Raw genomic sequence first — 21,715 nt, forward strand, 5'->3', positions numbered from 1 at the left:
GTGGAGGCTCACGCCTGTAATCCCAGCACTTTGGGAGGCTGAGGTGGTTGGATCATGAGGTCAAGAGATCAAGACCATCCTGGCCAACATGGTGAAACCTTGTCTCTACTAAAAATACAAAAATTAGCCAGGCGTGATGGCACGCGCCTGTAATCCCAGCTACTTGGACACTGAAGTAGAAAAATTGCTTGAACCCAGGAGGTGGAGATTGCAGTGAACTGAGATCGCGCCACTGCACTCCAGCCTGGCGACAGAGTGAGACTCTGTGTCAAAAAACAAAAACAAAAACAAAAACAAACAAACAAAAAAGAAATTGGAGCCAACAATTCTGGTTTTGAATGACTTGATATATTTCTGTAAATGAGTCAGTTTCTGCACATGGACCATAACACAAACACTATATACATGCCTTCTCATGTTAATGTAGTATTTAGATTAACTTGTAACTTTAGTTCTTTAAGTCTAGAAAATATATTTCTGTTTTCTAGATTTCTGCACATAGACCATAACACAAACACTATACACACACCTTCCCATATTAATGTAGTATTTTGATTAACTTGTAACCTTAGTTCTTTAAATCCAGAAAACGTATCTTAGTATGTACCCTGGAATAGAGCAGGTTAACCTCCTAGCCAGGGATATCCCTGTGTTCTGTGAAGATTAGCTTTTCTTTTAGTCTATTTTCTTTCTCTGCCCAGGTAGAATTTAATTTACATATTTTGTGGAAAAATTCACTTTACGGAAGTCGAACACCTTACTCTTTGTGGGAAAAGATTGCTTCCTAAAGATTTTACCTATCTTTTTCCTCAGTGATGTAAGAATACCTTAGGCTTCTTGATTATACTATTGCATTGCTAAAGGAAACTTAGATTGTTTCTTCATTCCTTTTTCTTTCATAATAAATGACCTCATTGACTTTTTTTCCAATTATTTTTATGGCAAAATACATATAAGATTTATGATCTCATTTCATTTTTAAATGGACAGCCCAGTGGCGTTAAATACCTTCATAATGTCATGCAACCATCATCACCATCCATCTCCAGAAGTCTTTTAAACCAAAACTCTGTACCCATTAAACACTAACTCCTCGCTTCCCTCTACTCCCAGCCTCTGGCAACTACCATTCTATTTTTTATCTCTGTGACTTTGACAGTACTCTAAGTAACTCATTTAAGTGGAATCATGCAGTATATACTTTTTTATGGCTGGCTGTTTCACTGAGCATAATGTCTTCAAGGTTCATCCATGGTGTAGCATATTGCAGAAATTTCCTTCCTGATTAAAACTGAATAATCTTTCATTGTATGTATATACCATATTTCACTTATCCATTCATTTATTGATAGACTCTTGGGTTGCTTCTGCATCTCGGAACCTTACGGACTTCTGGTTTCTGTTTTTACAGTGGATTGGCAGGGCAAAATGGCTTTTATCTCCAGTAGACCTACATTCATAGAAAGTAGAGACCATTTCTCATTCATCTAGAAGCATGTAGTAGGGCCTTTATTAAGGCTTGCTTTGTTCAGGAAAATTGTTTAGGAACATTCTTTGCAAAGGCATATTTCATAGACCTTTCAAGCCAAGTATAGTAATGATTGGAAATAAGTTTTTCTGCTGTTTTCTTGGCTTGAATGTCTTTAACAGATGATCATACCATCTGTTTAGAATCAGTATTTCAGGGATGAATAAGAAAGCATCTTGGGTGAGAAATGATTGCTGTAAGTACTTTTAACACATTGCCAAAAATCATTTTCCATGCCCATTGCTTCAACAAGGCCATACCATGATGTATCTCACTGAGTTACCAGGCTTCCTCATTGTCTGTCAATCAAATCAAGATCCTTACTTTTTCCTTTTAAAGTTTTCTATCAGCTTATCTTTGCTCCTGGTAACTATTTATTTAATGGATGAGTTTTGTAGTTACAATTTTAATTGTTTATACCTTAGGAAGGAGATAAAAATTTACTAGCTATAACCAAATTGCTGTTTGCTTAATATTTATGCCATGAGTATTATTGACACTGTTTGATAAAGACCAGGAGAGAAGGGCATACATATTCATAGTGCAGTAATTGTGTGTGTATGCATATGTATTGAGGCATATACATACTCATTTTGGGGACAGAATTTTGGATTTGTATCTGGAAGTAAGTTAAGGCAGGCTTTTTAGAGAAAAAAAGAGGCTGAGTAAAGCTTAAGCAATGGTTTGATGTAATATTTATATGGAAACGTAAGTTAAACAACAAATTTAATTGTGTCTTTGTCTGGTAGAACGGGTCAGGGATTTTGTTTAATTAAACGTGTATTCAATAAAATTGATATTTAATATGACTTTTAAAAAATAAACTTTATTTTTCAAGGTAGTTTTAGATTTATAGAAAAAGTAGGCAGAAAGTACAGAGTTCCTATATGCCCCACCCCATACCCGATTTCTTCTGTTATAACATCTTGTACTAGTGTGGCACATATGTTATATTGACTAATTAATATTAATGCATTATTATTAACTAAAGTCCATAGTTTGCATTAGGGTTTGCTCTTTATGTTATACTGTTCTGTGAGTTTTGACAAATGTATTATGTTTCCACCATTACAGTATAAAACAGAATAGTTTCACTGCCCTAAAAATATCCAAAGCTCCATATGTTCATCCTTTTCTCCCTCCCCTGGGAACTGATCTTTTTACTGTCTCTATAATTTTACCTTTTCCAGAATTTGATACAGTAGGAATCATACAGTATGTAGCTTTTTCAGACTGACTTCTTTCATTTAGCAATATGCATTTACAATTTCTCTTATGATGGGCTGATTATTTCTTTTTATCACTGAATAATACTCCATTGTATATGTACCACAGTTTATCCGTTGAAGTATATCTTGGTTGCTTCCAAGTTTTGGCAATTATGAATAAAGTTGTTACAGACATTTGTATGTAGGTTTTTATGTAAACATAAGTTTTCAATATCCAGGTTAATATATAAGAGTACGATTGCTAGATTGTATAGTAAACCTATTTTAACTTTGTAAGAAACTGCCAGACTATCTGTCAAAGTGGCTGTACCATTTTGCATTCCCATCTTCAGTGAATGACAGTTTGTGTTGTTCCATATCTTTGCCAATATTTGGTGGCATCAGAGTTTTGGATTTTATTCTAATGGGTATATAGTCATATCACATTGTTGTTTTAACTTCCATTGATGAGATGCTTCTTCAGTTCTTTGTTGCATTTTTTTGTATTTTTGGTAGAGATAGGGTTTCGCCATGTTGGCCAGGCTGGTCTCGAACTCCTGACCTCAGGTAATCTGCCTTCGTCGGCCTCCCAACTTTGTGGGATTACAGGCGTGAGCCACTGTGCCCTGCCAGGGTTGTTTATTTTCTTATTGTCGAATTTTAAGAGTTCTTTGAGGCCAGGTATAGTGGGTCATGCCTGTAATTCCCAGCACTTTGGGAGGCTGACGTGGGAGGGTTCCTTGAGCTCAGGAGTTCGAGACCAGCACGGGCAACATAGTGAGACCCCGTGTATATTTTTTTTAATGAGAGTTCTTTGTGTATTTTAGATAGCAGTTCTTTATCAGATATGTTTTTTTGTATAGAATTTCTCCCAATCTGTGGCTTGTCTTTACTCTTAAAACGGTGTCTTTTGCAGATCTTAATAATTTCCAAGATACCAATTTCTTTTTTCACAGATCTTGCTTTTGGTGTTGTGTCTAAAAAGTTATCCCCAAACCCAGAGTCTTCTGTACTTTCTCCTATGTTATCTTCTAGAAGTATAATTTTTAATTTCATATTTAGATCTGTGAGCCGTTTTGAGTTAATTTTTTGTGAAGGGTGTAAGGTCTGCATCTAGATTGATTACTCCCTCCTCCTCCTCTCTCTGTTTCTTCTGTCCTTTCTTTTTTTGCATGTGGCTGTCTAGTGGCGTCATCATTTGGTGAAAAGACTATCCTTTCTGCATTGAATTGCTTTTGTTTCTTTGTCAAAGATTCTCTGACTTGGGTATATTTCTGGGCTCTCTGTTCCATTTGATTGATCTGTTTGTTCTTTTACCCATACCACCCTGTCTTGATTACTGTAACTTATGGTAATTCTTGACATTGGCTACTGTCAGTCTTCCAGCTTTGTTCTTCTTCTTCAATATTGTATTGTGTATTCTTTTGCCTTTATATAAACTTTAGAATCAGTTTTTATATTAACAAAATAATTTGATGGATAATTGGATTCCACTTGTTCATTGCTGTTACACAGGAAGACATCTTTTCATACATATTAATTCTCTATCCTGCAATCTTGCTATAATTGCTTTTTCCAGGATGGTTTTTGTTTTGTTTTGTTTTGTTTGTCAATTCTTTGGGATTTTCTATATAGACAGTAATATTATCTGCAGATAAAGAAAATTTTATTTCTTCTTTCCCAATCTGTGTAGCTTTTCTTTCTTTTTCTTGTCTTATTTCATTAGCTAGGACTTATAAAGTATAACTATGTTGAATAGGAGTCAAAGTGGACATCCTTGTCTTGTTCTCAGAATTAGGGTGTAAGCATCTAGTTTCTTACTATTATGTATGTTGTTAGCTGTAGGTTATTTGGTAGATGTTCTTTACCAGTTAAGGAAGTCCCCCTCATTTTCTATTTAGCTGAAAGTTTTTATCATGAATCGTCGTTGGATTTTGTCACATGCTTTATCTGCATCTACCAATATGTGTGATCATATCACGTTTTTCTTCCTTAGCCTGTTGATGTGATGAATTACATTAATTATTCTTTGAATATTGAACCAACCTTGCCTATCTGGGATAAATTCCACGTGGCCATGTTGTTTAATTACTCTTACACATTGTTGGGTTTAATTTGCTAATATTTTATAGTGTTTTTGTCTGATTTTGGTGTTAGGGTGATACTGGCTTCATAGAATGAGTTAGCAAGCATTCATCTACTTCTGATTTCTGGAAGAGATTCTGAAGAACTGGTATTGTTTCTTATTTAAATATTTGGTAGAATTCACTGTGAAACCAACTAGACCTTTTTTTTTTTTTTCTTTTTTTCTTTTTTGGAAGGTTGTTGATTTAATTTCTCTCTCTTTCGTTTTTCTGTGACAGGGTCTTGCTCTCTTGCCCAGGCTGAGTACAGTGGCATGATCATAGCTCACTCTAGCCTTGAACTTGTGAGCGCAAGTGATTCTTTCACCTCAGCCTCCTGAGTAGCTAGGGCTACAGGTGTATGCCACTGCATCCAGCCAATTTTGTTATTTTTTATTTTTATGGACGGGGTCTCACTGTGTTGCCCAGACTGGTCTGTAGCTTCTGGGCTCAAGCAATCCTCTCACCTGGGCTTCCCAAAGTGCTGAGATTATAACCATGTCCAGCCTAATTTCTTTATTATCTCTTTCTCCTACTATGAGTTTTGGTAGACTGTCTTTCAAAGAATTGGTTCATATCATCTAAATTATCAAACTTCTGAGGATAGAGTTGTTTGTAGTATTCTTTATTCTTCTGATGTTTGTGAGATCAATTGTGATAACCCCTCTTTCTTCATATTAGTAATTTTTGCCTTTTCTCATTTTTCCTTGAATAGTCTGGCCAGAGTTATTTTTTGGTTTTTGTTTTTTAAATGGAGTTTCACTCTTGTTGTCTAGGGTGGAATGGTAGAGTGCAATGGCATTATCTCGACTCACTGCAACCTCTACCTCCCAGGTTCAAAGGATTCTCCTGCCTCAGCCTCCCAAGTAGCTGCGATAACAGCTGTCTACCACCATGCCTGGCTAATTTTTGTATTTTTAGTAGAGGTGGGATTTTACCATGTTGACCAGGCTGGTCTTGAACTCCTGACCTCAGATAATCCACCTGCCTCAGCCTCCCAAAGTGCTGGAATTACAAGTCTGAGCTACTGTGCCCAGCCCTAGCTAGAGTTTTATGAATTTTATTTACGTTTCCAATAACCAGTTGTGGTTTTATTGATTTTTCATTGAGTATAGAAGTCCAGATTCCCTATGCAGCTTCCATTGACCCCTTAGTGGCAGGGGAAAAAGCTCCCCTTCCCTTAATTAATGCTGACAAGGATGGCTCCCCAGTAGGTCTCCAATGCTACCTTCTTAGCTGGGAGGAGTCGGAGTGTCTTGTTACTTCTCCCCCAAATGTCTTCCACTGGTATCACAGAAAGGAGGGTGGCTGCATTAGCACTGGGTGGTAGTGAAAGTGACTCTCCACTAGGCCTTCTTTAATACTACCCCATTGAGGATGGGAGAGGGTTATCCCATTACAGACAGGTGGGTGGTAAAAATCCAGGATCCCCATGTGATGTTAGTAGATACCACATGGGTCTCGGTTGGTTACTGCCTAGCAGGGTTGAAAACCTCAGGCCTCTGCTTGGCCTTCTTTGAAACAGGTAGGGGGTTAGAGCACCTTGGTTGGGTTTGGCAAACGTGAAAATCTACTTTTTGTTTGTATGGATTGTCTATTCTGGACATCTCTTGTAAGTGGAGCCATATAGTGTGTGGCCTTTTAAAACTGGAGTCTTTAACTTAGCATAATGTTTTTAAGGTTCATCTATGTTGTAGCATTTGTCAGTACTTAATTTCCTTTTATTACAAAATAATATTTGATTGTATGGATAGGCCACATTTTATTTATCCTTTCATCAGTTGGTGGACATGTGGGCTGTTTATGTTTTTTAACTTTTATGAGTAATGCTGCTGTGAACATTTGTGTTTAGGTTTAAGTGTGGACATGTGCTCAGCTCTCTTAGTATATACCTAGAAGTGGAATTGCTGGGTCTTATGGTACCTCTGTATTTAACTTTTTGAGAACTTCATTTATTTATTATTAAGTTTTAAAAATCTTATTGTATTGTGGTATCAGGGGAGGGACCTGAGATACTTTGTGTAGTGTCTGTTGGGTCCCCAGACTTAAGATTTACTTTTGTTCTTTGTTTATATCTTTATGATTTTGATTAAAAGGATGGTGCTGATAATTAAGTCACTCAAGAGTTCCATAAGTTTGATGAGTATTAAAGTGCTTTAAATCATTATTTATTTTTAAACATTGAGTGTATAATTATTCATAGTCATGACATTTATATTCATAAATATACCTGTGATTTTATTTATTTAGAAAAAAAAAAGTGAATGCCTCCAGTTAAAAATTTTGGTGCTTCAAAATGAACTGGAACGGCAGAAGAAAGCTTTGGGACGGGAGGTGGCATTACTGCATAAGCAGCAAATTGCATTACAGGACAAAGGTGAGTAGAAATACCATACAAACACGCTAACTTCCGCATTCAGTAGTTTTCCTTTCTTCTTCTTCACAAGCTCAAAGAGTCATTTGTGTGTGTGTAAATGCAGCCACACATCACTTAATGGCAGGGATATATTCTGAAAATGCATCCTTTGGTGATTTTCTTGTTGAGCTACCATCATAGAGTATGCTTACACAAGCCCAGATGGTATAGCCTACTACATACCTAGGCTATATGGCATAGCCTATGGCTCTTAGGCTACAAACTTGTACAGCATGTTACCATACTGAATACTGTAGGCAACTGTAACACAATGGTGAGTATTTATGAATCTAAATATATCTAAGCATGGAATAAAAATACGATATTACAATCTTATGGGACCACCATCATATATGTGGTTTGTTGTTGACTGAAACGTCATTATGCAGTGCATGATTGTATGGTGATAGAATTTTCTCTGATTTTTAAAGTATTTTTGCAAGTATTATGAAGTTAGTTCATACAGACGGGTGTGTACAAATCTGTTCAAATGGTCCTGGACTTAGAACAGCTTGACTTGATGATTTTTCAGCTTTACAATGTGCAAAAGTGATATGCGTTTAGTAGAAACCATGCTTTGAATTTTGCTATTTTTCCAGGTTAGCAATATGTGGTTTGATATTTTCTTGCTTTACTAGCCAGCGGCAGTGAGCTGCAGCTTCCAGTCAGCCACATGATCATGAGGGTAAAAAACCGGTACTCTACAATGTACTCTGTTGCCAGTGTTTTTTGGATATTGTGTTTTATGTTTTCACATCCCATCAAGTCTACAAAATGTTCATCTGTGTACAGTATTCAATGCTGTGTTATAAAATAGGCTTTGTGTTAGATGATTTTGTCCAACTGGAAGCTAATGTTAAGTATTCCGACACCTTAAAGGTAGGCTAGGCTAAGGTTTCATGATCAGTAGGTTAGGTCTATTAAATACATTTCAACTTATGATATTTTCAACTTTATGGGTTTGTCATAATAAGTTTATCAGGTTGTAACCCCACGGGTTTAACCTGATGTAACCCCTTGGTAAGTTATGGAGAAGTTGTATACATACAGCTTGAATTTTCCCAAAGCGGACGCACTCATCTGAGCAGATCCTCAGTCGAGAAGCAGGACCCCAAAACCTGGGAAGCCTTTTCATGCCTCCTTCCATTTACCACGTCTCCATCCAGACTAGCCACTGCCTTGGCTCAAACCAGATTGGTTTTGCCTAATTCTGAACTTTATAGAAATAGAATCATATATGTACATATGCTGGCTTTTTTCAACATTATGTTTGTAGAGTCATTCTTACCTTCATGTAGTTATAGTTTGTTCATGCTTAATGCCAAATAGTATTCCATTATATGAGTGTGAATTTATTTATCTACTCTTGCTCTTGGTTTCAGTAATTTTCATTTTGGGACCATTATAGTTAATGCTTCCTGAACCTTCCAGATTTCTTAATGCAGAACTTTTATATGTTTCTTAATAAAAATTTTTTAGGTGTTTCAGTTGGGTAGAAACTGAGGAGTAGAATTACAGTCAGAGAAGGTGCATATCTTCAGCTTTTCCAATATGATTGTGCCCGCTTACCTCCCCTCCATCCAGTATTGCTCCTTCCTACATCCTTGTCAGGAATTTATACTTCTTGTATATTTTGTGTTTATTACATTTGGTAATTTGTATTTTTCATTTTAGCCTTTCTGTTGGATATGTTGTAATATTCTCTTGCAGTTTCAATTTTTATTTTCCTGAAGACTAATGAAGTTAGTCTTTCATATGTTATAAATGTTATAAACATTTCATATGTTTCTTGCTGACTGAGATACACTCTTTGGTGATACACCTGTTGAATTCTTTTGTCCATTAAAAAAAGTTTGGTTTGACTGGTTTTTTTGTAAGATTTCTTTGTATGTTATGGATATGGATTCTTTATTTGGCATATGCTTAAAAATCTATTCTCCCATTCTGTGGCTTGCTTGTTCACTCTTTAATGATACCTTTAAATGAACAGAAGTTCCATTTTATCAGTCTTTCATATATGAGGCTTTTTGTGTCTATTTGCAGAAATATTTACCTATTTTAAGATTTTATAGGTGTTCTTCTATGTGTTCTTTGAAATGCTTTAGTATTTTACTTCTTACATTTATATCTATAATTCATCTGAAATTATTCTTTGTATGTGATGTAATAGTTAAGATTATTTTTTTCATATTAATAGCTGACCCAGCACTATTCATCAAAGATCATCCCTTCTCCATTGCATTGCAGTTTTGCTTTTCTCATAAGTCAGATGACAATATGCTTTTAAGTCTGTTAAGAACCCTCTGTTCTGTTCTATCAGTCTATTTTTCTGTTCTTTGCCATTATTTCGCTGTTTTAATTTTTTTCATGTTATAATAGGTGTTGATATCTGTTAAAGTTCTTCAGCTTAGTTGTTTTTCTTCAAGATTACAATGGTTATTTTTGCTCCATGTCATTTTCATGTGAATTTCTATATAGAAAAGAAAACCTTGCTAGGGTATTTTTTTCTTAATTGTCATACATCATTGCTGAGACTTGCTAGGATATTGACAGAACTGCATTGAATAGATTATCAAATGTCATTGGGGATAATAGACATCTGTACAATATTGAGGCTTCCATCCCAGGAAAATGATACATGCCTTTGTTTATTAGATCTTCTTTACAAAACATTATTGAAATAAGATAGTTAATGTATGGGTCTTTCCCATGATTCATTGAATTTATTTCTATTTTTTGATGTTTTATGATACTATTGTATGTATCTTTAAATTTTATTTTTACTAGTTTCTGGTGTATAGATATACAATTAATAGATTTTTTAAAGTGGTATTGGTATTTATTATATCATGTTTAAAGAAAAATTCGCCAGAAGCCTTATAGACAGATTAGTGATTGTTAATGTTAGGGTTGGAGCCCTACATCTGCAGTCTTGCTGTGGTAATTTATTTATATTCTAATTTAGTTTCATTATGTCTAAATTTCATTATACAGTAAATTAAATTAGTAATTTTAATTATTTGTTATAAATGTAAAATATTGCAGAAAATTTAAAAATCAGATTTATTGAGATGCAATTGCCATACCATATAATTTGCCATTTTAAAGTATATAACTCACTTTTTCTTAGTTTATTCACAGAGTTATGCAATGATCACTACAGCCTGATTGTCCCACCTAAAGAAAACTCCTGTGCCTTAGCAGTGATTCCACACTTCCCTTCCCCCCAGTTCTAAGTAACCGGTTACCAATCTACTTTCTGTCTCTAGATTTGCCTTTTCTGGACATTTTTTATGAAAAGAATCATACAATGTTGTGGTCTTTTATGACCAACTTCACTTGTTTAGCATCTTATTTTTAAGGTTCATCACGTTGTATCATGTATCACTACTTCATTTTTACTGCTGAATAATACATTCACGTATATGGATATGTCACATTTTTAAAATCCATTCATCAGTTGTTGGACATTTGGCTTCTTTCCACTTTTTGTCTATCACAGATAAAGCTGCTTATGAACATTCATATACAACTCTTAGTAGGGATGTTTGTTTTCATTCTTCTTAGGCACTCCTGGGAGTGGAACTGCTGGGTCATGTGGGAACTCTATTTTTAAGTTTTTGAGTTACTGCCAGCCATTTTCCACAGCTGTTGTTTTACATTCCTACCAACAGTATATGAGGGTTTCAGTCTCCCCATTTTCTCACCAATACCTGTTGTTATCTCTCTTTTTAATTATAGCCATCCTAGTGAGTATAGCATTGTATCTCATCGTAGTTTTGATTCACACTTACCAAATGACTTATATGCATATTACACCTGATTTCTATATGTTAATTTTATATCCAAGGAACTTACTAATTAGTTCTAATAGATTGTTCTAATAATTACTTCTAATAGATTATTCTAATAATTACTTCTAATAGATTGTTTTGAATTTTCTGTGTGTACAGTCATCTCACCTGCAAATGATGGCATTATTTCTCATTTCCTAATATGTATGCCTTTGAAACTTTTTTCTATTTTTTTTTTTTTTTATAGACAGAATCTTGCTCTGTCACCAGGCTGGAGTCTGGAGTGCAGTAGCCTGATCTCGGCTCACTGCAACCTCCACCTCCTGGGTTCAGTCAATTATCCTGTCTCAGCCTTTCAAGTGGCTGGGACTATAGGCGTGCGCCACCATGCCCAGTTAATTTTGGTATTATTAGTGGAGACAGGGTTTCACCATGTTGGCCAGGATGGTCTCCATCTCCTGACCTCATGGTCTGCCTGCCTCGGCCTCCCAAAGTGCTGGTACTACAGGCGAAAGCCACCAAGCCCAGCCTTAAAACGTTTTTCTTACCTGATTGTGTTATCTGGGACATCCAGTACAATATTAAATAGAAGTGATGTCAGTGAATATCCTTTTCTCATTTCCAGTTTCAGTGAAAGCTTTTAATATTTCACCATTAATAGAGAGTTTAAGCTTTTTGATACTTCTTATTTTGTGGTTTACCCTTCCTGCATCCTTTATCCATTTTGTCATTTTTGCATTAACTCTTTTTTTTTTTCTTTGACATGGAGTTTCGCTCTTGTTGCCCAGGCTGGAGTGCAATGGAGTGGTCTTGGCTCACTCCCACCTCAGCCTCCTGGGTTCAAGCAGTTCTCCCACATCAGCCTCCCAAATAGCTGGAATTACAGGCATCTGCCACCATCCCTAGCTAATGTTTATATTTTTAGTAGAGATGGGGTTTCATCATGTTGGCCAGGCTGGTCTTGACCTCCTGACTTCAGGTGATTTGCCTGCCTCAACCTCCCAAAGTGCTGCGATTACAGGCATGAGCCGCTGTGTCTGGCTGCATTAACTGTTTTTTTTTTTTTTAATGAATTGATAAGAGCTCAATATGTGAATTTTCATTTGCTTGCTTTTTTAATTCTCTTAAATATCAGTTTTAATGAGGTATATTTTACAAACAATCAAATTAATCAATTTAAAATACACAGTTTGATGAGTTTAACTAATGTATTCAGGCAGGTAACTACCACCACAGTCAATGATATAGAATATTTCTATCATTGTAAACACCTTTTTGTCCTCACTGTAGTCAGTTTCTTCCTCCATCGTTTGGCCACTAGCAGTTACTGATGTGCTTTCTGATATCATTTTCCTTTTCTAGCATTTCATATGAATGAAATCATACTATATGCCCTTTTAATATCTGGCTCTTTTTCACTTAGCATGGTAGCTTTGGAATTTGTGTGGTTGCATGTGTCAGGATTTCGTCTTTTCATTGCTGAGTAGTATTTGCTATATGTACGTATAATTTGTTTATACATTTACATATTGATGGACATTAGGTTTGTTTCCAGTTTTGAATTATTATGGATAAAGCTGCAGTAGATATTCAAGTATAAGCCCTTATGTGGGTATATTATCTTGGTTAAATATTAATAACTAGATGTGGGATTGCTGGGGTATAGTAAATGTGTGTTTAACTTTCTAAATAACTACTAAGCTGCTTTGCATTTTTAACTAGCCATGTATGAGAGTTTCATTTAATTCACATCCAAAAATTAATTTTAGATTTTAGCCATGCTAGTGGGTATGTAGTGGTTTTTCATTGTTTTAATTTGTATTTCCTTGATAACTAATGTGGCTGAGCATCTTTTCTTGTGCTTATCTGTCTCTTTCCTCTGATGAAATGTCTGTTTAGATCTTTCATCTGTTTTTTGGAGGGAAGAGTGGGAGCTGTGGATGGTAACCTTATTATTAAGTTGTTTAAGAGTTCTTTTTATATTCTGGATATGTTCTTTATCAAATAAGTGATTTACATATTTTTTCTTCCTAACAGTGTATTTTGAGTTTATTCATCATTTTTTAAGAACTTTGCTCTTTTTTTTTTCTTGAGATGGGATCTCACTTTGTTGCCCAGGTTGGAGTGCAGTGGCCAGATCTTGTCTCACTGTAACCTCCACCTCTTGAGTTCAAGTGATTCCCCTCCCTCAGCCTCCTGAGTAGCTGGGATTTCAGGTTTGTGCCACCACACCCGGCTAATGTTTGTATTTTTAGTAGAGGCAGGGTTTCCCCATGTTGGCCAGGCTGGTCTTGAACTCCTGGCCTCCAGTGATCCACCTGCCTCGGCCTCCCAAAGTGCTAGGATTATAGACATGAGCCACCACGCCCAGCCTTAAAAACTGTTCTATTTTAGAAATTTTTGCCTAACCCAAGGTCACTTGAGATTTTTCTCCTGTTTTCTTCTAGAATTTTTTATCATTTTAGTTCTTACAGGCCTGATTCATTTTGCTTTAATTTTTGTGTATATTATGAGCATAGGGATCTCCTCAGCCCAGTGACACTTCTGGGATTTTTTTTTTTTCTTTTTGGGGAACTGGAGTCTTTCTCTGTCACCCAGGTTGGAGTGCAATGGCACAATCTCAGCTCACTGCAACTTCCGCCTCCCAGGTTCAAGCAATTCTCCTGCCTCAGCGTTCTGAATAGCTGGGGTTACAGGCACCCACCACCATGCCTGGCTAATTTTTTTTTTTTTTTTTGAGACAGTTTCACTCTGTCAGCCATGATGGAATGCAGTGGCATGATCTTGGCTCACTGCAATTTTGGCCTTCCAGGTTCAAGTGATTCTCCTGCCTGAGCCTCCTGAGTAGCTGGAATTACAGGCGTGCACCACCACGCCTGGCTAATTTTTGAACTTTTTTTTTTTGAGACAGAATCTTGCTCTGTTACCCAGGCTGGCATACAGTGCTGCAATCTCAGCTCACTGCAACCTCTGCCTCCCGGGTTCAAGTGATTCTCCTGCCTCAGCCTCCCAAGCTGGGACTACAGGTGCTTGCCACTACACCAGGCTAATTTTTTTTTTTTTTTTTGGTATTTTTAGTAGAGGCGGGGTTTCATCCTGTAGCCAGGATGGTCTTGATCTCCTGACCTTGTGATCCGCTTGCCTCGACATCCCAAAGTGCTGAACTACCACGCCCGGCCTAATTTTTGAATATTTAGCAGAGACGGGGTTTCACCATGTTGGTCAGTCTGGTCTTGAACTCCTGACCGCAGGTGATCTGCCCACTTCCCAAAGTGCCAGGATTACAGGTGTGAGATACCATGTCCAGCCACTTCTGGAACTTTTTTTGTGTTTGTTCACCCTCTGCATTGTGGCCTGGAAACATTCCCAATGCAGGGAGTTGGAGCAGTTATAGGGCTCACCTAGCCTGTTTTCCTTCTTTCAGAAATCACTTTACTAGGCTGCCTGTTACTTATTGTCTGAAAATTGTTATTACATATAATTTTGTATGACTTTCTAGTTGCTTACAGTGGGAGGAAGCTGTGATGTGTATTATTCCATCAGTCAGAAATAGAAGTCTTTTTCCTTTGCTTTTTGACCTCTATCCCTGCTTTTATGAAAACACACTTTACTGATCTCTCCTTGGTTTAGTTCTTTTGGTTCTTCAAAGACATGCTCAAATACTACCTCTCCTTGAGGCATTTTTCTCCCTCAGATAGAAGTTTCTTGCTCCTTCTTCTGTATCTCTGTGGCATTTTGATGTCATCTTATTTTCCCACTTAGCTGGCAAGCCCTTTCTGGGCAGGGACTTTGCATTTTTATGTTGGTATCCTTCTCGGTGCCCAGCCCGAGAAGGTTCTCAGTAAGCGTTATCACAGCACAGCATGGATCTTTGAGGGGCTTTCATATAGGTCATGTGCTGTGAATTATTTATCCTTATTTTATTTGTTGTATCCTTTTATGGTTTCCTAGTTAGTTTTCAGTATATTTCATAGTTGAGATTGATGGATAAATGGGACGTAATGGGAAGATTGTATTTGGAATGTGAATAAAGCAAGTCATTTTTAGCAAGTTTTAAATTTTTGACCTATATGAAATATAGGTTACATTGCAAAGAATAACTTTTTAAATATGATTTTTCTTTATTTCAGTAATTTTAGAAAATAAGTTTTTAAGGGAAGAGGCTTTGATTTATAATGCCTTGTTTCACACCTGACTTCATTGTTTATCAGTTGTGTAACCTTGTCCAGTAACTTAGTGTTATCTCTACAATGGGGTTAACAATAAGATTTAGAACTATTTCTCAGTGAGTTTTAACAGGCTTCCAGGTTGTGCTGATGTTGCTGGTCTGTGGACCACATTTTGTGTGGCAAGAATGTGTATGATATAATGATCATATAAGTTATAAAAATGAAATGGTCTTATAAAAATAGGAACAAAACACTATCTGTTTTATTCCTATGTCATATTCTGGTGGGTTTCTGTACCATTTAAGATAAAAGTCCTGACTCAAGATGACTTACAGAGGCCTCCAGTGGCTCACCTCAATCTGAATGCTTCAACCACATAGAACTTCTTTTAGTTACTTAAGTATACTTTGTCCTACCTGCATTCAGGCCTTTGCCTAAATGTTGTTTTCACCAAGAAACTGTCACTGGCTCCCTTCTTTTTCTCCTCCCACCCCTAGGTTAAATATACTACTGTGTGTTGCCATAGAACCCTATATATTTTCCATAATAGCACTTCGTTATTAGTCTGTCTCCTTCTCTGGAGAGATTCTGAGGGCAGGCACTGTCCAAGGCTATGTTAAATACTCGTATCTTTTAGGCGTGGTATAATACCCAGGATATAGTAGGCTTGTCTGTATCATGTCATGGGTATCATTACTAAAGAAAGACTTCTCTAACTTCTAGTTTAGCATTCATGTGGGAAGACTGATATTCTTATGAGAAGACTTCAGAAAAAGTGTATATTGTTTGGTAGTGATAAGTATCTGCGTTCCAATACAACTTGCATATTGATATTTATAAATGAGAGTCTAAAGGAATAATGCCATTTAAAATCATGAAACATTATGATAAAGTGCATTTGTGTTTGTTAGAATGACTCCAAATAAATAGTTAGTTGTTTTGTACATTCAAGGCCTACTTCAAAAGATTTCATCTTCTATGAAAAGACATATTTCTTACAGTGCTTTGGAACTACCATCAACTTTTACTGTACTCACATTGCCTGCTACCTGTGGCATATATTTTTGCATCTCTTACCTTTTTAAACCTTATAAGGTTTTAAAGGGTGTAGGGGCTTTTAGCCTTTTATAATAAGAGTAATAATAGTAGCAATAATGTATCCAGTACAGTGCTTATTGCTATAAATATGTGATATTGTTTAATCATTACAATAACTTTATGAGGCAGATGCTGTTACTATTTACGTTGTATAGTTGAGGAAACTCTATGTCAGGATCAGAGAGGTTAAGTACCTTACTTAAATTCATACAGCTAATGAGAGGTGATGTTGAGATTAAAATCTATTGACTCCAAAACTCCCAATCACTGAATAATACTACATTTTTAAAGCCAGTATGATATGATATATAAAGCTGTGGGTATATGTTATTCTAGAATATGGTGAAAAGATAGGAAGACATAGTTCTTGAACTTTTTTGATTATACATTTGCCTGTTAGAATAGAAAGAGGTCCCAAGAGTCTATCCTTAGATTATAAGCAAATGAACCCCTAAACAGTGATTTCTATACCATTTAAAAGACTGAGGTTTAATAATAATTGCTCATATTTAGAGAATATGAGCTTGTATTTATGTTTTATAGAATGCAAGCTTGTATTAATTGTTCTTATATATAGAATATTAGTGCCAGGAAATGTCATGTTTTTCATTCTTTACCTAATTTTGTCCTCACTGATAGTCCTATACATTAACGATACTATTATTAACCTCCTAATAATAAAGATACTACATATTAGTACCCAGTTTACAGATGAGGATGGTTTGTCCAAAGCCACATAACAAGTGGTATGCCCAAAGCCACATACGTAGCAAGTTATGGCGGAGCCTGTGTTCAGAGTTACTGCTGCCTAACTGTGCTGCAAGGGAGATTACAGAATTTTATAGATATCTGTTCTAGTATTTTAATTCTGACAGCCAAGTCAGTTGCACATTCTTGAATCTCTGTTTTATCATGGAAAGAAAGAATGGTAACCCTCAAGTTAAATATGTATTTGTTATGGTGGGTCACAATTGTTTATTTTTAACACTGACTTTGTACTTCAAGTGCCCTTTTCTCACTTTTATATATGTTTTTGAGATGAGAATTATTTTGTATTCCCCTGCACTGTTAGAATCCTCAGAAGGTTAGGATCTAATGTTGACGCTCTGGTCCCTAACATAAGTAGGAGAAAGAGTGCTGCTGTTGGCTTCACTCATATGCCTATTGTGCATGTCTGTGGGCTGTGGTGATCCGCACTGGGGAGTGGATACAGATAACCACATTTATTTACTAGCATAACCTGGTCTACTTTTTGGGGACCTGTGTTCTTCATAGTGGTTGTGCTAGGTAACCAGATACATACTTATTCTTCAGTATTCTATTCTAAACATATTCTATTTTATGCTTGTGTTGAACATTATTCTTGTGCGGTTATGTAAATGTACTATTTAATGAATCTTGAGCCCAGTTAAAATATTTTAGAAGCACCATAGTCACTGGTATTTGCTCAACGAAGGTGAAAAATGTATTTGTCTCTTGCATTTGCAGCTTTGGTTTAGTGTGTTTGCTAGGCAGTAGTGAAATGATTTGTTAATATGAATATTACTAGTGGTTTCTTACATACTGTGACTGGTACTTGGTGCTTATCTAGGTACTTGATTCTGAGTCCAAGAGCTCAGTTAGGATACAAAGTCAGTAATTTTGATATTTAATTGTGACTTTGCTACTGATTCTTCTGAATTGACCACAAAGGAATTATTTACCTTCTACATCTTTTTATACATCTATTCAGTAAGGATAGCTGCTAATAACAGTGGCAAAGGAATTAATTTGTGTAAATGTTTGGAAGAAACCAGGTGCTTATGTTTTTGTCTATAAAAATTCATTACAGCAGGATGATTTATTGGAAAGTGCCAAAAAGATAATTTTTATCCATGCTGCTGACTTGCTGAGTGGTCACATAACTCCAAAGGGCCTCATTACTTCACACTCATACGTTTTCCCTTCCTGTCCCTCAAAGGCAGTGGTTCTCAACTTGTGGTCTATAGCAACTTCCAGTGGGTCACGAGCTGATCTTTTCAGCATTAATGTTTATTAGTGTATATATTTTCATTTCTTGAAGGTATTAGCAGTATAACTTAGAGTGTTTAATAAAAAACAGATTTCCCCTCAGTATCCCAAGCCAAGTAATCTTCCCATTAATGAATTCTGCGTTGCTTTACAGGGTCTTTTGTCCTAACTCAACCCCCAGATCTTTGAAGAGCATCACTCTGTCAAAATTAGTTTGCTGGAAACTTAGCTCCAAAAATGGTATGAAATGTTGGTTTTAAGGAAATGTGTTCAGTAGAATCTAGGTTTCTTATCGTGTTAGTTTATTTTTGCATTACTATAAAGAAATAGCTGATTCTGGGTAATTTATAAAGGAAAGAAGTTTAATTGGCTTATGGTTCTGCAGGCTGTACAGGAAGCATGATGCCAGCATCTGCTCCTGGTGAGGGCCTCAGGAAGCTCACAGTCATGGTGGAAGGTAAAGTGGGAGCAGGCATATCATGTGGTGAAAGTCAGAGTGAGGGGAGTGGGGAAAAGTCCTATAGTCTTTTAGACAACCAGTCCTCCTCTGAACTGTCAGAGTGAGAACTCACTTATCACCAAGGGGATGGTGTTAATCCATTCATGAGGGATCCACCCCCATGTTCCAGTACTTCCCATTAGTCCTCACCTCCAACATGAGAGATCATATTTCAACATGAGATTTGGAGGAGCACACATCCACACCATATCACTTATAAACAGATGTTGATAAAAACCCAAGAATACTTCAGTGGTGCCTGGGAAGTGGTATACACTTTACAAAAGGAGAGTTTTCCAGTCTTTTTGGGAAGAAGCTACTTTTTAATATAATTACTTTGTTGATAGTAAGGATAACCATGTATATATATTACCTTACAGTTAAAAAGTGCTTATACAAAAGTTCTCATATTTGATCCTTAAAGCATCCCTGAAAGCTAAGTAGGACATAGGTGAAGTATTGGGAGGTTAAATGACTTGGCCAGGAACACACAGACAATTAGGAGCAAAGTTGAGATGTGGACCCAAATTTAACACAGGTTTCAACTCTAAATTCTGTGCTTTTCTCAGTATTCCATACTACCTAAAACTTTACAAAATACATTCATTTGAATCCCACCTAAATCGCATGCAGTAGATAACTTTTATTGAAATCCTGTAACGTGCCAGATATTTTAGTTTTGGTATATCATTCATTCTTAAAATAGTCTTAAGATATCATTTTTACCTTTTTTTTCCAAACAAGGAGAACTAGGGCTCAGAGACGCTTTCCTGAGGTCCCAATTAAGTGACAGATCCCAATTCAAACACTGGTTTCTCTTACTCCAAAGCCTGTCTTGTTTCCACTAAACAAAACGTCATTACTGCTTTCTCTAGTATGTGTCCAGGTCAACTCAGTTTGCTGTTTTTCCATTTGGCCTGTGAAGTGTTAGAGAACTTTGTTTTGCTTTGTTTCTTTTTATTATAGTATGACTAAAGTGGATTTTTTCCAATCACTGCTTTGATTTGGGTCTGTCATTTTCCCAGTTTGTCCTTAGACAAGTCATTCAACCTTTTGAGCTTATTTCCTTTTCATAAACAAAACAAAACAAAAAATTGGTCAAGATTTCTTGCAGCTCTATTAAGATTTTGGTTCTCTCAGAAAGGTGGGACAGGCCGGAATGATGGTGAGCTGTTCACCTTTTTTATGCATCTCTTTATTACTGTTATTATTATAAGTTTAATGCTGATGATATATTTTGCAGCATTTTATAAAAAGATTTTTTAAAAAAATCGTTGACCCAACTGTGTCTATGACTGTCGTCTGTTTAATACTGAAAAGCCATTTGGTGGGAATGACCTATTAGAATTCCGGCCAGGTGCGGTGGCTCACGCCTATAATCCCAGCACTTTGGGAGGCTGAGGCAGGTGGATCACGAGGTCAAGAGATCAAGACCATCCTGGTCAACATGGTGAAACCAGTCTCTACTAAAAATACAAAAAAAATTAGCCTGGCATGGTGGCGCAGCCTGTAGTCCCAGCTACTCGGGAGGTTGAGGCAGAAGAATTGTTTGAACCCAGGAGGCAGAGGTTGCAGTGAGCCGAGATTGCGCCATTGCACTCCAGCCTGGGAAACAAGAGCAAAACTCCAATCTCAAAAAAAAAAAAAAAAATGAGAGAGAGAGATAATTTCATAACTAGCCATACTTTTCTCCTATTTTACTTTGGCAATTCGGAGTAAAAACAAACACTTTATTTTTGTAACATAGTGAATAGGAGAGGTCAGATATGTCAGATTTCATTGCTCAGATTTGGGGAAAGAAATTACTCTTGGTAATTTCAGTGAATAAAAAGTTGTTGCCAAAATAGAAATATTTTATGTGAAGTTCCCATCAATTGTGATAGTTTCTTACTCTCATTTCACCAAAAAAAAAAAAAAAAAAAAAAAAAAAGTCATTAAGGTGACCTACACATGTAGTTTGTTCTATTTAATTAGCTTCTGCTTGGTCAGTAAATTACTGTGTGCTTTTGGTCTGCATCTCAGATAAAAGAAGAATCACACAGTATATTTAAATTGATTCTTTAATTTCTATCAAAAGGTTGTAGGTTCTATTTGAAGTTGTAAATACATTATTAAATGTCGTATAACAATTTTCTCCTTAGGTCATACAGTTACTCATGAAAAGTTGTTTTTCAGTTTTTAAACTCAAACTATATTTATCTGAAATGATGGCAAAATTGATATTTTATTAGTTTGTATGTATTCTGATTTTTTAAATAGCCTCTGACAGAAATTCCTAAATCGGCTTTTTTCAAAATTATTAATATCTGACTTTCAAAAAAATGTCTGGACCTGAGGACAGATTCTCTCTGGGATTTACGTTTTTAGCACTAAAAGCCAGACAACTTGCAGCAGGGGGAGGTTAGGGGAAGAGGTAGGTAAGTATGAGTCCTACGCAAACTTATGATTTTCTTTCAATTTCCATATAAATATAGTAATTTATTCCAGTAATGTCTTATTTGGTTGTAGGAGTGGCAAACTGTCATATTTTAATCTCTCCCTTTTGCCATGGAAGATATAGATGTGTAGAAATGTGCCTGACAGAATTGTATATTGGTTTGTCATAATATTTTCTTCCCTTACTCCCAAAATGCACTGGAATTGACATTTACAAAAAAAGCACATTTACATTTAGGTGTGGTTGAACATAGAAGTAAAAAGAGAGCATACGACATGTTAAGGAAGCAGGAGCAGCATTGGTTTTTATTTTTCTGTATATATACCTTTGTCGTTTTATTCATCATTTGTGGAACACTTGCAAAGAACTAGACACTGCAATTAGAGTCAAAATGGCAGGTGTGATAAATATATAACAGAAGTATATAAAGGGA

General features: G+C 36.2%; 1 protein-coding gene across 6 annotated transcripts in view; it reads left to right on the plus strand.

The window, feature by feature from the left end:
• Window positions 1–21,715, plus strand: part of UVRAG (UV radiation resistance associated) — a 317,013-nt gene that overhangs the window by 153,813 nt on the left and 141,485 nt on the right. For all 6 annotated transcript variants that reach the window (XM_032259109.1, XM_032259107.1, XM_032259108.1 and 3 more), the window contains one exon: window positions 7,110–7,236. In XM_032259109.1, coding sequence (XP_032115000.1) covers window positions 7,110–7,236 — 127 coding nt within the window. The remainder of the gene's footprint in view (window positions 1–7,109; window positions 7,237–21,715) is intronic.

The sequence above is a fragment of the Sapajus apella genome, unplaced genomic scaffold (assembly GCF_009761245.1).
Source record: "Sapajus apella isolate SASKATOON/1434 unplaced genomic scaffold, GSC_monkey_1.0 scaffold106, whole genome shotgun sequence".
NCBI lineage: Eukaryota > Metazoa > Chordata > Mammalia > Primates > Cebidae > Sapajus > Sapajus apella.